At 32.5% G+C, this 22137-nt stretch overlaps 1 protein-coding gene and 1 non-coding gene across 2 annotated transcripts; both read right to left on the bottom strand.

Moving 5' to 3' along the window:
• Nucleotides 1-17206: 17206 nt before the first annotated feature.
• Nucleotides 17207-17725, bottom strand: LOC104884638 (uncharacterized). The gene has a single exon (XM_010669321.1). It carries the CDS (start codon nucleotides 17723-17725, stop codon nucleotides 17207-17209), a length of 519 nt encoding a protein of 172 aa, XP_010667623.1.
• A 3436-nt stretch (nucleotides 17726-21161) lies between these two features.
• On the bottom strand, nucleotides 21162-21268 carry LOC125494589 (small nucleolar RNA R71). The gene has a single exon (XR_007270828.2). It is a non-coding gene; the product is annotated as a small nucleolar RNA R71 (small nucleolar RNA).
• Between the last annotated feature and the right edge of the window lie 869 nt (nucleotides 21269-22137).

Here is a 22137-nt window from a genome sequence, read left to right as displayed (position 1 = left end):
GTCAATACAAAGTCTCCAAGTACCATCCTTCTTGCCTACTAACACCACAAGAGACCCAAAAGGACTAGAGCTATTCCGGATTATCCCTCTATCCAACATCTCTTGCACAAGTTGCTCTATAATATCCCTTTCTTTCAAAGGATATCTGTAAGGTCTGATATTAACAGGCTCAGCACCATATTTTAAGGGTATTCTATGATCAAATGGCCCTCTATGAGGAGGTAATTCTGTAGGATCTTCAAAGATCTTACTGAATTTATGTTTTAAAACTTGAAAATTACTGTCAATACTAAGAGTATTTTCCAGAACTTCTGCAGTCCCTTGTTCTGTGACACTCACACCCATCAACTGCATTAAACACAATTGAGCTGCATTATCAATAATTTTGGCAGAGATGTCTCCTTCCAACACTCTCAACTTCTTTGGAGGAACACCCTTCAAAGTAAATTTCATACCATGTAAACTGAATTGCATTAATAATTGTTTGAAATCCCAAACAATTTGTCCCAAGGTGCACAACCACTGGACTCCTAACAGCATATCACAGCTTCCCAGAGGTATGAGCATCACCTCTGTAGAGAAGGTATGTTTACTCATCTCCCAAGTGAAATACTTGCATTTATGATTACAAGCCAAGTGATTACCATCAGCTACTGCCACAGCCTGAGCTTCCATTGTCTCAATTCAACAACCTAACTTTTTTGCCAAGTCTAGGTCTAAAAAATTGTGGGTACTTCCAGAGTCCACTAATATATGTAATGGTTGGTCTCTATTGACCACCCCAATCAGTCTCATAGTATGAAAACTTTGATTTCCAGTTAAGGCATGTAAAGAATACAAGGTTCCTCATTAAATTTGTCTTCTGCTAAATCTTCATTATTTGAATCAGTACAACCATCAATTTCTACAGTAAACAATTGAGTTTCTTTGAATTTACATTTATGATTCCTTGTATATTTCTCATCACAATAATAGCAAAGACCCTTTGCTTTTTTTCAGCTTTAACATCAGCAGGTATGTATGAATTGGATTTGGAATTGGTTCTTGGAAGGGCTTGGTAAGGTTGAATGGATTTGGTTAAAGGTGTGGGAAGTACGGGTGGTTTATTTGCATTGGAGTTAAAGGTTTGTGTTTGTGGTGTTTGTATTTGAGTGGTGGTTTTGTGGTAAGGTTTATAAGAACTAGCTTGTTGTTGTTCTTCTTGTAATCTTGCATACTTGATTGCCTGACTAATGGAAGCAGGATCAAATGCTCTTACAAAAGGTTTAATAGTGGGTTTTAGGCCTCCAATTAAACTATGTAAAACATATTCTTCAGACAAAGTATGACCATTCTGAATCAATATAGCCCTAAGTTCTTCAAACTCATCAATGTAAGTCTCCAAAGAATCTACCTGAGACAGTTTATTAAAATGCTCTACTGCATTCATTCCCTTCCCATCCTTAAATCTTGCTGTCAAATACATGATAAAATCATCCCAATCAACATGTTTTCTAACAGCCAAATAACTAGACACCCATGTTTCAGCTTTATCAGTCATGTACAAGCTAGCTAAATCAACCCTACAATCATCAGCAATATTGCACAAAGAAAAATACCTACTGCACTTCTTGATCCATATTCTAGGATTCGTACCATCAAAGGAAGGAATCTGTAATTTAGGAGTCATACCTTGAAGTCTTCCCTCATGATTACCTCGTTAACCTCCATTATGACTTCCTTCTTGACTACCCTCTTGATTATCTTTCATCTCCTTTAGCATTTGCATCATAACTTGCATACTGTTAGATTGTTCTTCTAATCTCCTTTCTAACATTCTAACTTGCTCCTCCATATCTGAGAATTTTTTAGAAACTGCTCTAGATAACGGGGCTAGAATTCTAGTTACAGTAACGATTGCAAAAAGAAATTTGTCTGGGTTTTTTCACTCATACTTTTTATCAAACACCGTGAGCTCAAGAACTCAACAATGGCGACTGAATGTGAGTTAGCAGCAGATTGGCTCTGATACCAATGTTACAGGATAGAAGCTCCTGCTCATCTAATCTAACAAAGATAGATGAATACAGAAAGTGATAAGAGAAATAGAGAAAGATAGAAGAAGTCTTTAGAGAGAGAAAGAGAATTATTATTGCAATTATCATACTCTCTTACATTTACAGCTCTTCTATTTATAGATTGAGCTCAACTGATTACAAGCTAAACAGAATTCTGTTATAACAACTTTTGTAACAGTTTTTCCCGCCAAATTGGAATAGATGTATTTAGTTCTCTAACATTGTGGCTTGCATTTTCGGGTCAAAGAAGGCGAAATTTTAGGTCTTTGTTCTTTAGTCTACCTTCAAATTACTCCAATTTTTTCGAATGAGTTTGTCTTGTAAGAGACCCCTACTTTTAAATTAAAATTAGGCAATGCTAAGCCCTATATTAAAGCCCAATAGTGACTAGGTTAAGTTATTCGGTGACTAGTTTAATCCATTTATTTACTAGGTCTACTTTTATATTAAAATTAGACCGTCTCTTTTAATAATTTTTATTTTTGAATTAGATTTTTTTTCTTCTGAAATTAGGGTTCTTGAATAAATTGAATGGGGGTAAATTTCTATTATGTGAAATTTGTATAATTGGTTTATGTTTCATGTTTAATTCGATTTAGTTAACGTATTTTCGAGTTAGGTTTGCGAAATTATTGTTTCTAAAGTATATTCGAAAATTTGTGATATGTGGGATTGTTCATAAATCGCCTAGTTTGAACTAAAGTCCATTCTTATAGTTGTTAAGCAGGAAAAAAAATGTATCAGATTAGCTGACAATAAGTTTGTTTGGCTACTGACCAAACATTCCCTGGCCCAAATTTTGGCGTGCTACAATACTAGTGTAGTTCTTGCCATTTACTTATTGTTGTTATACCATATTTAGTTGGTGACTTAGGTTGATCATGTTCATAAAACTTTAATAGGAAACTAAAAAAATAAAATAAAATGAAGTATTAGTAATAGTTGTATATTATACATACCTGTTTGGGATTTTGTTGGTATATAGTTGTTCTTTGTTTACGTTATATGATTAATCCTTAAAACAATATGAGTACGAGTTTGTATAGTTGACTTTTCGCCTATTGACTTTTTTGCTCTTTTGAAATAAATTGAGTTAAGTTGAGTCGTTTTCGAAATCAGTTAAAACTCATTAGCTAGGTTATGTTATTTATAGGTGAATTACGTGAAGTATAGTCAAGTTACTTCTACTATATGATTACTAGCATTATAGACACGCGATACATAAGATTGTATATTATCTTGTATTTGTTAGATAATTCAATAACTATCCGTTTAAAAAATGATCTATGTTATTTGTTATATTTTTTATTATTTTAAAATACATATATTATATAGCCGTATTTTATGAATAGTAGTTCAATTTAATTTCAGTGAGTAATTGAGGTTTTCAGCATACTATGCTGAATAATGCTTCAATAAAAAAAAAATCTAAATTGATATTATCAAATGATGTATGTTCATCACTATAATTATTTTTATTATCTCAACTTCTGAGCTCCAAAAAATGAAAAAATGAATAATTTCTATGTTTCTTAATTCCTTTATGATTTGTTTATACATGTTATTTGAAATCGTTATTAGTTCAGATAATAGAAATTTCTGTAAATCTTTATTTTTATCATTGTTTGAAAATTTATTTAGGCATCAATTTAAATTTTCAATTGTAAGCTTTCTCTTTTTACACTTTTTTTGTGTATGCCTTTTTTATTGTGTAAAACGTCCCTTATTACTCATATTTGAAAATGAGGAAAGAATGAAGAAAATAATTTCTTAATTATTTTTTGTGAGATTAAGAGTATATATCTTTTTAAGAGGAGACACCATAGCTTCCCACTTGAGATATTATAGATTGCGGGTTCACAAAAGAACCTTTTTAACTTGCAATTGGGATTCATGGACTGTGTTTGCTGGTTGTTCAATGCTACTGCTTGATTGTTCCTTACAACATGAAACCTAATTGTATACTCATACATATAGCCTTAGTCTCTTCTGGAATTCCCCCTCAAGAACTTCTTAAAAGTGTCAACTAAGGAACTTCAATTCTTCTTAAATTTCCATTCAGAACTTCCTACTTTTGGCACTATTATTAGTCAATTAATTTTACGCACATAAAATTCAAAAACCTTGTTAGTATTATTATTAAAATCATTAGAACAACAAATACGCATTGCACATGGCTAAATCTAGTTAATCAATATTAGAAGAATTCAACCAACATATAGTATATGACATTCTCCACCACAAATAATGAAATTATTGAACAAAGTTTTTTAAATATCAAAATCGTTTTATGAAAATGATTCATCAATGTTTATCAATACTTTGTTCACACTTGGAGCGAGGTTTGCGCCTTTGGCCTCTTTAGCTGCTGAAAAAAAAAAAAAAAAAAAAAAAAAAAAAAAAAAAAACTTAGTTGTATTGAGCCTATCTGGTGTGTGAGAGCTAAGCTCATATTGATGGATCCAGATCGTTACATTTTTATACTAATGACATACTCAATGTCAAAAGAAAAAGAGGACTTTCTTGCTTATTGAAAAAAATCACTTTGATTCATATGAGCACCCAGTCAGAATGGTCTGCATCTAATTTCATACGAAAGCTGCCTATACTTGAGAACTTAAGTCATACTGTCATACACATAACACACTGACACTGAGTAGAATAACAGATGGCTTTTTCATGCACCCCATTGAATGAACCTGATGAGAAATTAAGAAGGGACAAAACATAAATGCTGAACCTTACCACTTTAGCCTTCTTTGACTTTGCAAGAATACTTGGTTATGTAAGAATTATTACATAAACCAGTACCAATGTTCCCACTGTCACACAAATAGTGGTATACAAGTTGTATGCACCTACATAAATTGTGAAACTGAAGATTTTTATTCCTGGACTCTTGACTCCACAAAAGTATAAACCAACCAACTATAGTCAAATGACATGCAGCATGTTATATTCTAACAATAAACCAAACAAAGATAGATAAAACCCAAATCAATGATACAACTATAAAATAAATATGATTAGTACCAAGGATAGGTCACATGTTAAAGATAAATAAGTATCAAGGATGTCTTGGCCTGATGGTTAGATTGAAGTATTGTGAACGATACATCACATGTTCAATTCCCCTTCCCCTTCTTTGTACTTTGTACTGCCTTCGTGACTCACATGGATCAAAAAATATACTTCCTCCGTTTTTTTTAGATGTTACACTTTCAAAAATTGTGGTTCCCTAGGCAAAAATTGGAGGAGTAATTAGGAGAGAATTAACATGGGGTTTAAGGGAAGGGATGAGAGAGAAAAGAGGACCCCAACTAGGGTTCCCCACCACCACCCCACCACCCACCTGAAATTCGAACCACCCACCCAGCCACCCAAAACCCCACCCACCCACCCGAAAACCCCACCCCAACCACCAAAAAGCCCACCCCACCCGCCGAAATCCCTACCCACCTATTTTCGTCGGCACGTTTGGTTTTCGTCGGCACCTTCGTCGCTGCTCTCCCTAGTTTTCGTCGGCACCTTCGTTTTCCCTCGAGTTTCGGCTCGTTTGGTCGTCGCTGCTCCCCCTAGTTTTTCGGTGGTCGTGTTTCGATCTGGGCGCTCGTCCCTGCAAGTTTCGTCCCTGCAAGTTTCATCCTGGCCGATGGTCGTGTTTCAGTAGGTGGGGGTGGTGGGGAATAATTTCATGGGTGGGGGTTTAGGGTGGGTAGCGATTTCGGGTGGGTGGGTAGCGATTTCGGGTGGGTGGTGGAGTGGTGGTGGGAATTCATCGGGCTTCTGTGGTGGTGGGTAAGGAGGCTGCGAGGTGGGGGGAAAGGATGGGGCAACTGAGGTGGTGTGGGAGGGGTGGTGGAAGAGAAGGGAGGGGGTTTAATTAATTTTGGATTAATATACAATAAGGTTAAATTAAGTTAGTTTAATTTTGATTAATCCTTATAAGTAAGGGTAAGTGAGTAATTTTACAGCATAAAACTTTCCAATTTAGGAAATAAAAAAAAAGTGTAACATCTATTTAAAAACATGCAATTTAAGGAAAGTGTAACATCTAAAAAAAACGGAGGAAGTATATATAATTAGTAATAATTAATTTATCCAAGACTCAAATATGACTCAACTAAACCAAATTACCTCTCAATATACCCCAATTATTAAAGATGCAGTCTACTCAACTTATAAAAGTTCCTTTAGAAAAAATAAGTTTAAGTAAGTTTTGATTAATTTATATACCTATAATGAGCTCTAATGTGTTCTTACAAGTTAGTTAAGGTACCATATACATTGAGTCATTCAATTAACTTTTTTGTTTTTGTTCTCCAACTGTTAAAAGAACCATAAACAAAAACATAGAAACAAGGAGAAATAGTTTTCAAATTTCTATTGAAATAAACGAGAATATAAAAGCATCACTATATTTCAAGTATCTAATACAATCCTATAACCAAAAGCTGAAAACTGAAAGCTCGAGTTATTTTTGTTTCTTTTTAAAAGAATAGAGTATTTGCTCTAAAATTTACTACAATAACACCTTTGGAATCACCAAAACTTTTTCTATTATAGTGTATAAATTATACACTTTATACGTGAGCCCTTTTGAGGGAGGAGATTATCAAAAACTCCTCAGCTTTAGAGGGGAAAAGGTTGGAAGAACTCAAAAACTAGAATAAAAAGCAGAAAATACCATTGACTTGAGAGGGGAAAAAATTTGGCAATAATAAGCAAAGCTTTAGAAAGTTGAAAACTAGGAGAAGGTGAGTAAAAACACCAAACTTTAGCCAGAAAAGAGAAAGGAAAGATTAAAAGGAAGGAAGGTGGAAGCAATAAATTTTGACCAAACCTCAAAACCCGTGAATCAATCATGAACCCCACCAGTAGCATTAGTAGTAGTAGGCATATTTTCATTTCATTTTTGCTGCAAAAAATCTACTACAGTTTTTTGCAGCCGTTCCCAGCCCTCTTTAATTGCCACCAGCATGCATTTGCAGGGTCCCTACTACTCTTTCCTCTCTCTCTCTTCAAATCACATCCATTTTTCTTGTTATCAACAAACATCATCATAAACACACATAATTCCCATCAACTCAATGGTGGGTTCAGGTACTTATTTACTCCATGAAATTTCTAGGAGATTGCAATACTCCCATCCCCTCCATTACTTCTATTATTTCATTTTGAATACATGCAATATATATATATATTTTATTTTTAAAGTATTTGTACTAGTTGTAATATTTCTTTTATCAACAAATATTTATTTCTAATATATAAGTGAATGAAAAAAGGAAGATAATGTCACCTTTACAAAAACTCTAATATATATACTTTTAATGAATTTAAATTATCATATGCATAGAATAATCTTTTCTTCTTCAAGTTAGAATGAATTTGAAATTTCAATAAATTATTAAATCAATGAGAATGATATCCTCTTATTACATATAAAAATTAAATTGACAATATATAACTTGAATGACGCAATCGGAAGAATAAATAAAAACTTGAAACTTCCTCCATTTTTTTTTACTTAGAACACTTCTTTTATCAACTCCAATGCAAAATTTGAGTAGGAGAAAGGAAAAAAAAGAGAGCCCCGTGTGATTGGAGAGAGATAGAGAGAAGGAAAAAGCAAAAGTAAAAAGTGTCGCAAGTAATTAATTATTTCCATTTAAAGAAAGTGTTGCAAGTAAAAACAAAGGAAGTATTAGTAATTATACTAATAATATTTTAAAACCTAAATATTTATTGTTATTCAGTAATCTATATTGATTTAAGAAAAACATATTTTGAAAAAATTAAAAAGAACTATAAATGTATGTTCGAATCAGAAAAATTGTAAAACTAATGAATAACTAATCAAGAAAAAAAAAAGCATTATTATAACACGTATGCGTAGCGTGCAAAAAATGCTAATACAAATCAAAGGAAGTTTTGTATTATAATTTAAGCACATGAGTCATGTTTCAATCTCTCCTCCTCAGTTTAAGTGTCATTTATTAATATTTATATATAAATACATTAAAAGACGTTCCTAAACCAGGAACAACACCACATGACGCTCTCCCTAAGGGGGTTTTTGTTCAAGTAATTCATATACAATAAAAAAAATTAGAAATTACATATGATATAGATTTTGATCCCTTAACCTCTAAGTTCAAATACTAAAATTTTAACCATTTGACCAAATTGTATTTAGTGTTATCACTTTAAAGTATAATATTAATAAATGAAATTTTTTCTTACCCGAGACATAACACGAACCTAATAACTAGTTCCATGTATTTAAAAATTCAAGAATTAAGTACATCTAAATATATTTACCAATTTCAAACAAAATAGTAAGTAAAATATACATTGAAAAATACCTGACTCGCAAAAAATGGACAAGAGTGAAAACTATATATAATCACTCTATCCCCCATTAATCTTTCCATTTCTCATTTTTAACGCTTGTCAATGCACACTTTGTATAATTAATATGCTCAGTTTAATATTAGTAAAAATTGTAAATATTTATATTGTATTCAATAAGACAAATAAAACACGTATGATTTGGAAAATGTTCCATATTCACAAATAGTACAAAAACCAAAAATTATAACTCTATTATGCAATAGAGGAAGCCCATGTTTGTTTCTTCTTAAAAAAAAATTACTAATACTCCTTCCATCTTATAATATAGTATTTCTTTCTCTCACTTGAGATCAAACTTTAAAATATTTGACCTAATATTCTCATATATATATATATATATATATATATATATATATATATATATATATATATATATATATATATATATATATATATATATATATATATATATATATATAACACATATTTTTGTGCAATCTTGTTAAATTCGCCTAAATGTTTAGTTTCATAATATTCACTTTTTATTATTAATGGATTGAAGACATCAAAAGTCAAATGTTTATCTTAGATATTGTGCAAAATAGAAATAAATTACTATATTATAGAACAGGAAGTATAAAACACCCAATTAAACCAAAAGCTAACCACGAAAACTCAACTCTACTATCACAGGTCACACCTACAAGAGTTGTAAGGGGAGGATAAGCGGAATCTCTAGATAAGAGAGATCTCTGACCCCAATAATCATAGTTGGTAAATTTGGGAATTTTTAGATGAACAATCATGCTGATAAACAAGAACATATCTTTACCTTGAGTAATACCCCAATATTATGTACTCCTTTTATTTATTTGCTATATTTTTAAAAAAAGAGTTGCTTTTTTTATTGCTACATTTCCTTATTAGGAAACTTGGCCAATCAAAAAGTAATAGTATTATATTTGTTTCCCCTCTTTTTCCACTAAAAAGTACTACTTTTTTCCCGTTTCCCACCCTATTTAATGTTAAAGGAGTCAAAAAATACACTAAAGAGGAATGAAAATGACATATCCTAAATTCTTGTGTAAACCAAAATGTAGCAAATAAATAAAAGCGGAGGGATTAACAATTTATGACGACACTGAAAATACAAACAACCTATATTCCTAAAGCACCAAAAGGAACACTTGAATTATCCAATTCCAAGTTTAAGTGTAAATTTTAGATGTATTAATCATTTTCTTCTGACATGATACACACATCCTAAAGAGCTACTGCATATTTTTAGAAGAAAAAAAACATCAACAATTCTCACACAATTACACCCCTGAAGAGTATATCATACATATCACAGATTCACAGTTGACTTATACACCATCAAAAAGAGAAATATCACAATCTTTCGTGATGAGAAATAATGCTCCTAAAGAGCTACTAGTATTAGTTATCATACCCCCCCCCCCCTATCCCTAATTAGACTTCTCATTTACTTTTACAAGGGTCTAAACCACTTCCTTGAGCGCAACTTCTATAAATAATTATGCATTTATAAGAACAGTAAGATGTCATTATCTAAGTAAACACATTAAAAAAGAATCTATTAATATAATAATATCTCACATGTAAATAGTCAAGAGTAGTCTTATTTAATTCGCAAAAATACATATTTTCGTAATAATATCAACATTTTATAACTATACTTAATATTTTAATAAACAAAGTAGTACATTAAATAGCATGCAGACAGAAGTGTTGCATGTATTAGCAAAACGGTATAGACTCTCACATTTACACTTTGAAATTGTTTTTTGGGATATAATGTATATCCTTTTATTTCTATACTTGTCTTAAACTACCCATTATTTTCAATATTACAAAATACAAATTTAAGGCACCTTTCTCTCAAGAAAATAACTTAATCATAGGGTACATCAATATAAGTCCTAACAGGACTATTAGAATTTTCTATCACTAATGAATCTAAGAAAAGAAGAAAATCTAGTTTCAGATCTGAGCCAGCACATTACAACTAACCATATTACATTATAACCTACCATTTTTCTTAATCCTTTGTATGCTTGAAAGCCAGGTTTGGAACAAACACATATACATATGAAATGAAATAATAAAACAATAATGTAATTACACAAATGATTTGACATAAAAGGTTAGGGAAAAATGTGATCACTTTCTTTCATCGTCTACTATATATATGCCATTGTTATAAAGATGTATAGTACATAAAAGTGATCAGAAAAAAAGGCTACCTTTCTGGGTGCTTTCGGGCATCAACAAGAAAAGACTCTTCTGTCTTTCTCTTCCCTTGTTTGGATTTATGTCTACCTTTCATGCATCCTCCCGTTTTCTTTCAAGAATTGAAGATGATTCAGCTTCCACTGGAAATTTTTTTGATAGTAAATGATTTAGAGTACAGTATTATCATAATTCGATTCTTTTAAATTGCAACACTATAATGTACATCATACTTCTTTTATTACTATACAAAAACGAAATGTATTGTTAGCAAAATTTACTTCCTCCGTTCCATAATAAGTGAAACACTTATTATTTTATAACGTTTCAAAATAAGTGAAACATACCTTAAATGGATAAAAGAAAGTGACAAAATGACAAGAGTGTCATCACAAATGTGTATGGTTTGCTTTTCTCTCTCCTCCTTTTGATAATAAAAAGGATATTTTATGACTTTTTGGCTTTTGAAAGTGATGTTTATTAAATCTTGTGCTCAATCCCTATGTTTCACTTATTATGGAACAGATGAAGTAAATTTTGCTAATAGACAAACAAATTAACAGTCGAAATTGGTTGTATCAAAGTCAAATTAAAGTGTTGTAAAGGAATGCAAAAGCTATATTTGCCATATCTATCCCTTTAACACAACATCAGAAAGTGCGAAATTAAGTCAATACCAACATGTACCAACAAATAATGTACCTTCTTTGCAAAAGAGACATAGATGATAGAACCACATTAAAAGATCCTACTACTATAACATATAGTAAATGTATAAGATAAATCTGTAAAAAAATATTGATACTTTTCACACCCAACAAAGCCAAGGTACACTTTGTCATATATACCCAATTCTAGACGAAATAGTAGTATATATGCAAGATAAACTGTCAAAATCTTTTGAAACATTGCATGTCAACCAAATCAACCGCACACAGTGAACTTTATTTCTTATCTTTGTTACAAATTTAGAGGATGACGTAAAACGGCAATATAAAACTTTCCCAAACTAAAAGAATCGAGTTCAAACTTCAAAGTGTACTAACAATACCTTGTTGGTGAAACAAAAACAAGTATAGCTAAACCAAATAGGAAGTAGAAGACCATACCATACACCTTCTCTTTTGGTATGTACATAGCTACAGCCCCATACTCCATAGACTATAGAGATTAGTGATTTAAACAGATTTCGATCTCCGATCTTGAAAGCTAACTCGACAATACTTTACCAACTAAGTTAGTTGATATCCATATACCCCGTATATCTTAACATACCAGCTTGTAGCATGCATAAATCCTCTCACTCCTTTCAGTTTCAACTTGGTAGCTAAGTAGCATGGGAACATATAGGAAACGGGGAAACCTCATATTCCAGCCATTTTCAAAACCTCAAATCCTTCAAGGTCCTTTTTCATACCTATTTGAAGATCCTTCTTAAAAAGAATAATGAAAAAGATCACCCATGATATTTTAAGAGATGAACAAGAAAATACATTACCATCATGAAAAAGGCACCCCTAAATTGTTTTTAAAAAAGTCCATCATTTCACCCGAAACAAAAAGCATGGTACCTCATAAGATTCCATATATTTTGGATATACTACTACCTCCATCTGAAATAAATTGTCATAATGACATGTAATTTCTACTGGGTAAATCTATTAACACTTCAATATTATCATCCTAAATTCATGATGGAATATAAAACCAATCTTGAAACTATAACTATTAGCTTAACAAATATTGTCATCATGTACGTCATAAGTAATAATGAAGTAAAATCTTCTTTTATTTTAGTATCATTAAAGCGCAAAAAAATGAACATATGTCTACGAGGTTGTGGCGAACCTAAAATACTAATGGACATTATTATTGTCTACATCACTAGGAAAACATTAATTGAAAATAGCTAGAACTAACAAAAAAAAAAAAAACAGATTTATGTAGTCCGATAATAGTATAACAGTATACAAATAAAATAAAAAACACTATAACCCTAAAAATATTATAGTTGAAGAAGATACGATTAGGGTTTTGAAGGGCTCACATTATAAATTAATCAATGGTAAAGAAAAACCATGAAAGCTCAAGAAAATCTGTTATCACAACTTATTCACAAGAAACCAACCAAGGAATTAAGTGTTTTTCCTGCAAAAAGAAAGTCAACCAACAAATCATGAGTAGATCAACAAAAATCAACCCAAAAAAAAAAAAAAAATTGAGCAGTGTTAAAAAAAAAAAAAAAAAAAGGACAAATAACAGGAAAAAAACCACTCAGGTGGAATATGAAAGCAAGAAGAAATATCAGGAGAGTTTTACAGAGGGAAGCCAAACAGAGCTCTATTGGCAGGATGCCCACCTCCCAAGTAAAAAAGAAAACAAATGGCTTTTTTCTATATAAAAAAAAAAAGGAAACTTATATTATGGGAGGTGGACAGAATGCCAATGATTTCTGTAAACTACCCTTTGCCAAACACCCATGAAAGAGTGCAAAGAAATTTGCATTTTCAGAAGAGAAAGTGAGGAGAGAGAAAGAGAGAGAGATGGGAGAAGAAGAAGAGACGAGAAATGGAGTAGTAGAAGAAAGTAGGGTCCGTTTGGCTGCTATTTAAGAAGTGGTGGGGAGGTAAAAAGGTAATTAAGTATTGGTGCGTTTTATAAATGCTACTAAAAGGTTGAAATAGTAAAAGGGTGATTTTCTTTTCTACATTGTCTTTGGTACGATTTTAGGTAAACTTTAAACTAAACAGTAAATAAATGTTGTTTTTAATTTTGTCAATTCGCATTGTCAATCAATCTGCACTGTACCAAATGTTTGTCCATTTTGCTCATTATTCGTCATTGTTAAGTTTTCTTCCACTAATGATGCCTATTTGTCTTCTAAATTCTAAAAAATAATTTGACTAGTATTGGAAGTTGCAAGACAGAATTTTTTTCGTCTTTAAGTTCCTCTTCGCAGATGATAATGTTGACGTGGTAAATTGTTGGAGTGAAGTAAATTTTTTTTAACCGTTTTTATGTTATACTATATTTCTCGTAAATCGAAAAATTCACCATATATATTTCAAACTAGTTATTAGGCCCGGGCTATGCCCTGGGTAAGAAAAATTTTCATTTATTAATATTGTACTTTGATATGATAACACTAAATACAATTTGGTCTAGTGGTTAAAATTTTAGTACATGAACCATGAGGTCATGGATCAAAACCTATAATAGAATTTCTAATTTTTTTTATTGTACATGGATTACATGAACTAAAACTCCCTAGGGAGAGCGCCACGTGGCACCGTTCCTCGTTTACGCACGCTTTTTAATATATTAGTATAGATGTTTCAGATATTAATTATATATCTGAGGCTATGTTTAGTTCACCTGAAATTTTCTAATCTGATCTAATCTGATTGTTCTGATTTTATCTGATCTGATTTGATTTACAATATTTTATCTTTTATCAAATATATGATTACTATTATATTATTACTATGTAAGAGCCTGTTCTCCCCAACTTATTTTCAGTTCAGTTCAGTTCCAATAAGTTCAGTTCAACTCCAATCAGTTCAGTTCAGTTCATTTCAGTTCAGTTCGGATCAATTAAGTTCAGTTCAGTTCAGCTCCATTCTTTTATAACTATTTTGTTAAATACTATTATTATGTTGGTATAATTTATTTTACTAATTACTCTTATTATTACTATTATTATTATTATTATTATTATTGTTATTATTATTATTATTATTATTATTATTATTATTATTATTATTATTATTATTATTATTATTTGATTATTATTATTATTATTTAAATATATATCATTACTATTAAGTATAATTATTATTATTATTGTTGTTTCTATATATTATTTTGTTTATTATAGCTTTACTCATTATTACTATTATTATTAGGAAGAACATGGTTTAGGTCAAAGCACAAATAAACCTACTTTTTTTAGCCCATAAACCAATCAAATCGCGTCAAGACGGTTTATGATGTAATTTTCGCGGTCCAACCCAATCATTATTTTTATTACTAAATATTTTTATATTATTAAATCTAATTATTAAAATAGTAATATTAATTTACTTCTTAAATATTATTGTTATTATATATCATCATCAAGTATTAATATATTAATACAAATAATATAAAATAATTATTATTAATTATCATTATTATCATTAATTATTATTATTAAATTATGATTATTAATATTATTTATTTATAACTATCATTTAAAAATATCCAAAATATTATTATTATTATTATTCATTATTATTAATTATCATTATAATTATTATTTAATATTCATATTATTATTGTTTAAAATATTATTTATATATTTATTACATTTAGTTTAATTCAATTTAATTTAATTCAATTCTATTCTATTCAATTCAATTCAGTTCAATTCAATTCAGTTCAGTTCAGTTCAGCTCAGCTCTAATAAGTTCAGTTCAGTTCAGTTCAGTTCAACTGTTTTATGCCGAAGAGAACAAGCCCTAATTCATTATTATGCAATACATTGTAAGATCTTATTTATAGTATTACTATTATTATCATTTTATTTCTATGACAACTCTTACACAACTTTCATTAATAATAATTATTATTATTATCATTATTATAATAACAACAACAATAATTATAATCATAATAATTATTATTATTACCCTAATTAAGGGCATGTTCTCCCCAGCTTATTTTCAGTTTAGTTCAGTTCAGTTCAGTTCAATTCAGTTTAGTTCCGATCAGTTCAGATCAGTTCAATTCAGCTCTTGACAATACTTTTACTCTCATATATCACTATTCATCTCAGTTCAGTTCAGTTCAATTCAGTTCAGTTCAGATCAATTCAGTTCAGTCCAGCTGTTTTATGCCGAAGAGAACATGCCCTAAGGGTATGTTCTTTTCAGCATAAAACAACTAAACTGAACTGAACTGAACTGAATTGAACTTAACTGAATTGAATTGAATTGAACTGAATCGAAATGAATTGAACTGAATTATATTATAACTAATAGTAGTGATAATATTATTTAATTAATAATAAATTCATAATAATGATTTATGAATAATAATAAGTTATTAAATATAATAATAATAAATTATTTTAACAAATTATTAAATTATAATAAATTATTGTGAGATAGATGGATTAGTCTGTGATAAACAGATAAACTAATAATTTGACGAACAAAATTAGAATATCGAAATATATAATATACTTTATCATTGATCGTTTGTTTTGATTGTGCTAGATTTTGATTTTTCTACAATTATGCGTCTTTATGCTTTATTTTAGTTGAGATTTTGGACTAGGAAAAATAATCCTAATCGAATAAGTATTAGGTTATTTTTTTCTTTCACCAAAATATATAAATAGACATATGTTATTTTTAAAAGAAATAGTAATAGGAGTAATAGTAACAATAATATATAATAATTATTGAAATCATGATATTAATATTTATAATAATAGTAATAGCAGTAATAATAATAATAATAATAATAATAATAATAATAATAATAATAATAATAATAATAATAATAATAATAATAATAATGATAATGATAATAATTATTATTATTGTTTTATTATCAGAAAATTAAATGAATGAACTGAACTGAACTGAAAATAAGCTGAGGAGAACAGGCCCTGACTCTCTCTCCACCCTAACTCCCTAACCCTAATACCTTACCCAAATTAACATAACCCCCTAACCCTAACTAATTAACCTTAATAAATGAAACTTTATATCTTACAACCAAAATGACTTTTTTTTAAAAAAAAAAAAAAACCAACGCCACCAACAACCATTTAAGAGCACAAATATCAAGAAGCCCATCAAAACGAGTATCAATGTGATAGTATTTTGGACACACTTCTCGATGCGATCTTAAGCGGCGGATCTCACCGTCAAAACGACTTTTTTTTGAGAACATGGACGCCACCGACAATCCTTAAAGGGCACAAATTTCTAGAAGCCTATCAAAACAAGTACTAATACGATGGTACTAATACGACAATATTTTAGGCAATTTCTAAATTTTATTATTGTGCATGAATTTCATGAACTAAAACTTTCTAGAAAAAGTGTCATGTGGCACAATTTCTCGTTTATACACGTCTTTTAATATATTTATATAAATTCTAAAAATATAATTAACTTAAGTATACTTAATTATTTTAGAAGAGGTTGACAACAATATTGGAAGTTGCCAGACAAAAAAATTTCACCTAAGTTTCTTTTCGAAGACGATAATATTTTTTTGGTAAAATGTAAGGAATTATATACCAAAAACAATAGAAGCTCCACCAAATACAGACAAACATAACACCAAAACACCAGAAAAACAAAATAACCATAAACTAACTAACACCACCCAAACACAATATAAGACACTCTACTGATTTAGACTATACAATCACACCATAATCTTACTTAGTTTGCCTTTATAGCTAATTTTTCCAGCCACTCAATATCATCTTTAGACCATTTAATTGTCACCTGATGCAACACCCTGGAACATACAATCCTCTATATTCTTCTTACAACAACTTTAGGACAAGGAACCTTGAGATTCCACATAGCACTGTTCCTAGCCTTCCACACTTCATAAACTACTGCAGCCAAAATAACATAGCCAATCTTCTGCCTCCTTTTACTCCCATGATTTCTACCCCATTTCTTCCAGTGTGTGTATACAAACTCAATTACTAAATTCCTTATGCCCAACCACTGCAAAAGGCCAGTACACACCATCTTGCTAAAAGGGCATCTAAAAAAGAGATGATGGCAATCTTTAGTAGCTTGATTGCACAAGGCACAATTGTTATCACTACTGACTCCTACAGCCACCAGCTTGTCTCTAGTTCTTAGCTTTCCTTTAGCATCCATCCATGATATGAGCGAGTGTTTAGAAACATAGAACGAGTTCCAAACCCAATTGTGCCATATAACTTTCTCTCCTTCTGGGTGCAACCAATGGTAACCTGCCTTAATTGTGTATTTTTCATCAAAATTTAGCCATATGTTCCCAGTATGGGCTTGTCTCATCAGCTTCTTAACTTTACAAATATTCTTCCAGCACCAGCTAGCATTCACTGGAGCTCTATACTCCCATCATGCTGCCTCCTTAATATACAATGAATGTATCCACCTGATCCACAACAAATCAGCTTTATTAGCTATTTGCCATACATACTTCCCAATAGCTGCTTCATTCCAACTTATGCACTCTCTGATACCTAAACCTCCTCTATTTTTGGCATAGCACACATCCTTCCAGGCTATAGGTGGAGGCTTAGAAGAATACACCTTTCCTTCCCATAAGTATGCCCTGCATATCCTTATTATTGCCTCCAAAACACTTTTAGGCAGTAAAAATACTTGAGCCCAGTAAGTGTGCAAGTTCATTACCACTGCATTTATCAATGTCACTCTTTCAGCATATGATAAGTGTTTGGAGCTCATGCAAACAAGTCTCTTTAAGATCTTATCCACCAAAACTTCACAATAAGCTTTAGAAATCCTTTTTGAGGTGATAGGCACCCCTAAATATCTGAATGGGAAATACCCTCTTTGAAACCCAGTAACTTGAAGAATTCTCTGCTGAAGTTCCTCCTTCACATTGCCAAAATAAACTCCTTCTTGGATAGCACACAATCTAGATGTAACTGAGAAAGTCTTTAGAACTCTCTTCATCATGATTGCAGATTGAGTCACTCCTTTGCAGAAAATCATCAAGTCATCTGCAAATATCAGGCGTGTAAGCTTCAGCTCGGAACATCTATAATGGAATTCAAATTTTGCCTTCTTCTGCATTTTCTTCATCAACCTTGAAAAATATTCCACAGCAATGACAACAATATAGGGGAAATATGATACCCTTGCCTTACCCCTCTCTTTCCTTGAAAGAAACCACACAGCTTCCCATTGATGCTCAATGAATAACTAGGGGTAGTCACACATAACATAACCCATTTGACAAAATTTTCAAGGAACTTCAAACCTATCAACATTTCTCTAATGAATTCCCAATCAAGAGAATCATAATCTTTGCAAAGTGCATCTAGCTGGCTCAGACTTCCTTTTATAATGCCTTAACATATCCTGACATATGAATATATTATGAAAAATTACTCTTTGCTCCACAAAAGCACTCTGAACTGGCTCAATGAGATCTGGTAGCACCTTCTTCAGCCTACTACACAACATTTTGGATATGATTTTATATAGGATATTGCAACAGGCAATAGGCCTAAATTGAGTGACATCCTGAGGTTGTTCACATTTAGGAGTCAGGTAGAGAGTAGTACTATTTACTTGCCTTAAAATCTTCTCGGACCTTGATATGTTTATTTTATATAGAATTTTACCCCCATTTCCCATGGATTATTGGTATTAATTGCGCTCTTCGGAGCCCTTTTTAGTACTAATGTGTGTCTTGTAGTGCGTTCGTGTTTTCAGGCTGATTATTATAGGAACAAGCATATTTTGGTGCATTTCCTAATCTTTGATATCGCTACATGAGACGTGAAGTCGGGACGCGCGAAAATCTCACATTTGGCTAAAAACCTGATGACCGCCCGACCGGGCGACATCTGCCCGGGTGGTCGGGCGAGTCTTACTTAGTCAGAAAGAACGCTGAAGTTCCAAGAGAAATTGCTCCCGCGCCCGACCGGGCGAAATCTGCCCGGGCCGGTCGGGCGAACCTTACTTAGCATATTTTTCGAAGTTTTAAGGAGCCAAGCCAGCTGCACTTGCGGGCCCGACCGGGCGAAATCCGCCCGGGCGGTCGGGCGAGGCGAAGGATAATTGTGCTGAAAGGCGCCCGGCCAGGCGCGACGAAGAAGCATAAGACCTGACGACCGCCCGACCGGGCGAAATCCGCCCGACCGGTCGGGCGGGACGTCTTTTGGCTGTTTTGAGCGCGTGTTGCGCCGGATTTGCGAGACGTATAAATACTATTTTATTAGAGTTAAAAACTACGCCTTTTTACTAGAGAATACATTTTATAACTTTCTAGAGAGCTTTTGAGTTTACTCCATTGTTAAACATTGATTACTACGCTTTGATTCCTTCAAGTAAAGACTAAGTTTTCTTAATCTCTTCTTTCCTTTCATTATTATCATGTCTTTTAATTTGTTCATTATTTGTTTTGCTATTTCAATTATGTGTGAGTAGTCCATTAATCTAGGGTTAAGTAAAACCCTAGCAATGATTTAATATATGAATTCTTCCATTAATCCCAAGTTTATATGATCAATTGTTCTTGTTTGATTGGATTGTTCTTATGCTCATTATCATACTAGGGATAGGTGATTTTGATTTGACTCCGTATATCTTATTTTCAATGGGAATTGAATCTAGATGGTTTTGTTGATCCAATCAATGGTATGAATATCTTCTATGGGAATAGTTAGATGGATTGCTAGGAATTTAATTGTGATGCTATGCTTAATGCTCTTTCTTGCATGATTCTATGGGAATAGGTTTGATTGCTTGTTAGAGTAGCCATTGGTACTCGGAGAGATCTTTGGTAATTATAGGGTGCATTACTCCTCTTGAATTCTTGATTATGTTATTTGGGATGGAAATTATTCATGTATTGGTCATGCTAGTGGTGATGCTTAATTCTAGATGTTTTAATTAATTGATTATATCTTGTGTGTTCTCTAGTAATTGTCATAGTTTAGTGTTAGTCTTAGTCAACACCCTTTTCATCATTGTTTGTCACTCGTTTAGTTAAATTGAGTCAAGATATCTAGTGTTTGATACGTTTGTCCCTGTGGATTCGACCCTGACTTCTCTGCTACATAGTTAGGAAGTTGTTAGGTAATTACTTTTGATAGGTGCGCGACACGCCTACCAAATTTTGGCGCCGTTGCCGGGGACTAACGGTATTAGATTAGTTTATCTTTGATTTTATTTAGCTAAACTGTCTTTGTTCGATCATTGTCACTCTATTTGCTGTTTGATCTCTTTTCTTTCAGTCTTTTTGTTGCATGCGCACTCGTAGCAAGGGTCACAAGATCTGATTACTCTTGATCGCGAGATCGAGGCTACAACAAGGCGATTAGGAAGTCGAAGAAGACAACAACAACAAGAACCAACAATGGGAGACGAAGCACCACCAAAGTCTCTACGGGAATATGCTATGCCCGATGAGACCACCACCACCATAACAGACCGACAACGCTGCCAATATTTCGAGCTCAAGCCACAATTCATCCAGTTTATCTCACAGGATTCCTATGCGGGAACACCCAAAGAGAGCCCTACTGATCATTTGGCTAATTTTTTAGAAAAATGCAATACTTTGAAATTAACTAATGTTTCTGACGATTTAATTCGGTATTGTGCTTTTCCTTTTTCTCTCAGGGACGAAGCAAAGGAATGGTTTAAGGAAGAAGAAGTGAGGAAGATTGCCACATGGCCAGAACTGAAGAAGGCTTTTCTTTACAAGTTCTTCCCTCCTATGAGAACTTCCAAGTTCAGAAACGAGATATCTGGCTTTCAACAACATGAATTGGAGTCTCTCTATGAAGCATGGCAGAGATACAAGGCTTTGCAAAGGCAGTGTCCACACCACGGCATTCCTGAGTGGTTGCTGATTCAGACATTCTACAATGGTCTGAAGCATGAAGTTCGAAGTTCTATTGATGCGCATCTGGCGGTACTTTCATGGCAAAAACTCCAGAAGCCGCGAAGACATTGTTGGATGATATGGCTGCCAACAATTACCTGAATGACTGGAGTATATCTCGTGGAGCCCCTAAAAAGGGAGGTAAGTATGAGGTTGATGCTATTGCTACTTTAACTAACACTGTGCAAGTTTTGGCAGCTAAAGTTGATCAGTTGAGTAGCGGACCAGTAGACGCCTATTTGTGAGATTTGTGAAGTGCAAGGTCACTCCTTTACTGAGTGTCAATATAAACATATGGGAGCGGGAACTGAGCATGTCAATGCCCTCCTTAACACAAAACAAGGCCACAAAACAACCCATACTCAAACACATTTAACCCAGGTTGGAAGCATCACCCAAATTTCTCCTACAAAAATAACCAACCTCAACCTCCACACACCAACTACTCCAGCCACCTGGTTTCCAACAAGACCACCATTCAACCCTTCATCATCATCCTCTCGACCCAACCTTGAGACTATCATGGAGAATTTAGCTTCCTCTCAGGCAAGCAAGTTGAATACCAAGCCAAGCAGAATGAATTCTTCAACAATCTCTCCAACAAATCACTGCTCATAATAAATTGATGGAGAGTCAGATGACCCAACTAGCCCAACAAATAAGCCACCTCTCTAAACCTTCAGGCCAACTTCCTGGGCAAACTGAACCAAATCCTAAGGGGCATATCAATGCCATTTCATTGAGGAGCGGTAAAGAATTGCAAGAGCCTACAAGGAGGGTAACTGAGCAAAATCAAACTGCATAAGAGGTTATAGAGTTG

The sequence above is a fragment of the Beta vulgaris genome, chromosome 1 (genome assembly GCF_026745355.1).
Source record: "Beta vulgaris subsp. vulgaris cultivar EL10 chromosome 1, EL10.2, whole genome shotgun sequence".
Taxonomy (NCBI): domain Eukaryota; kingdom Viridiplantae; phylum Streptophyta; class Magnoliopsida; order Caryophyllales; family Amaranthaceae; genus Beta; species Beta vulgaris.
The sequence above is the reverse complement of the archived record's forward strand: the minus strand, read 5'-3'. Positions and strand labels throughout refer to the sequence as shown.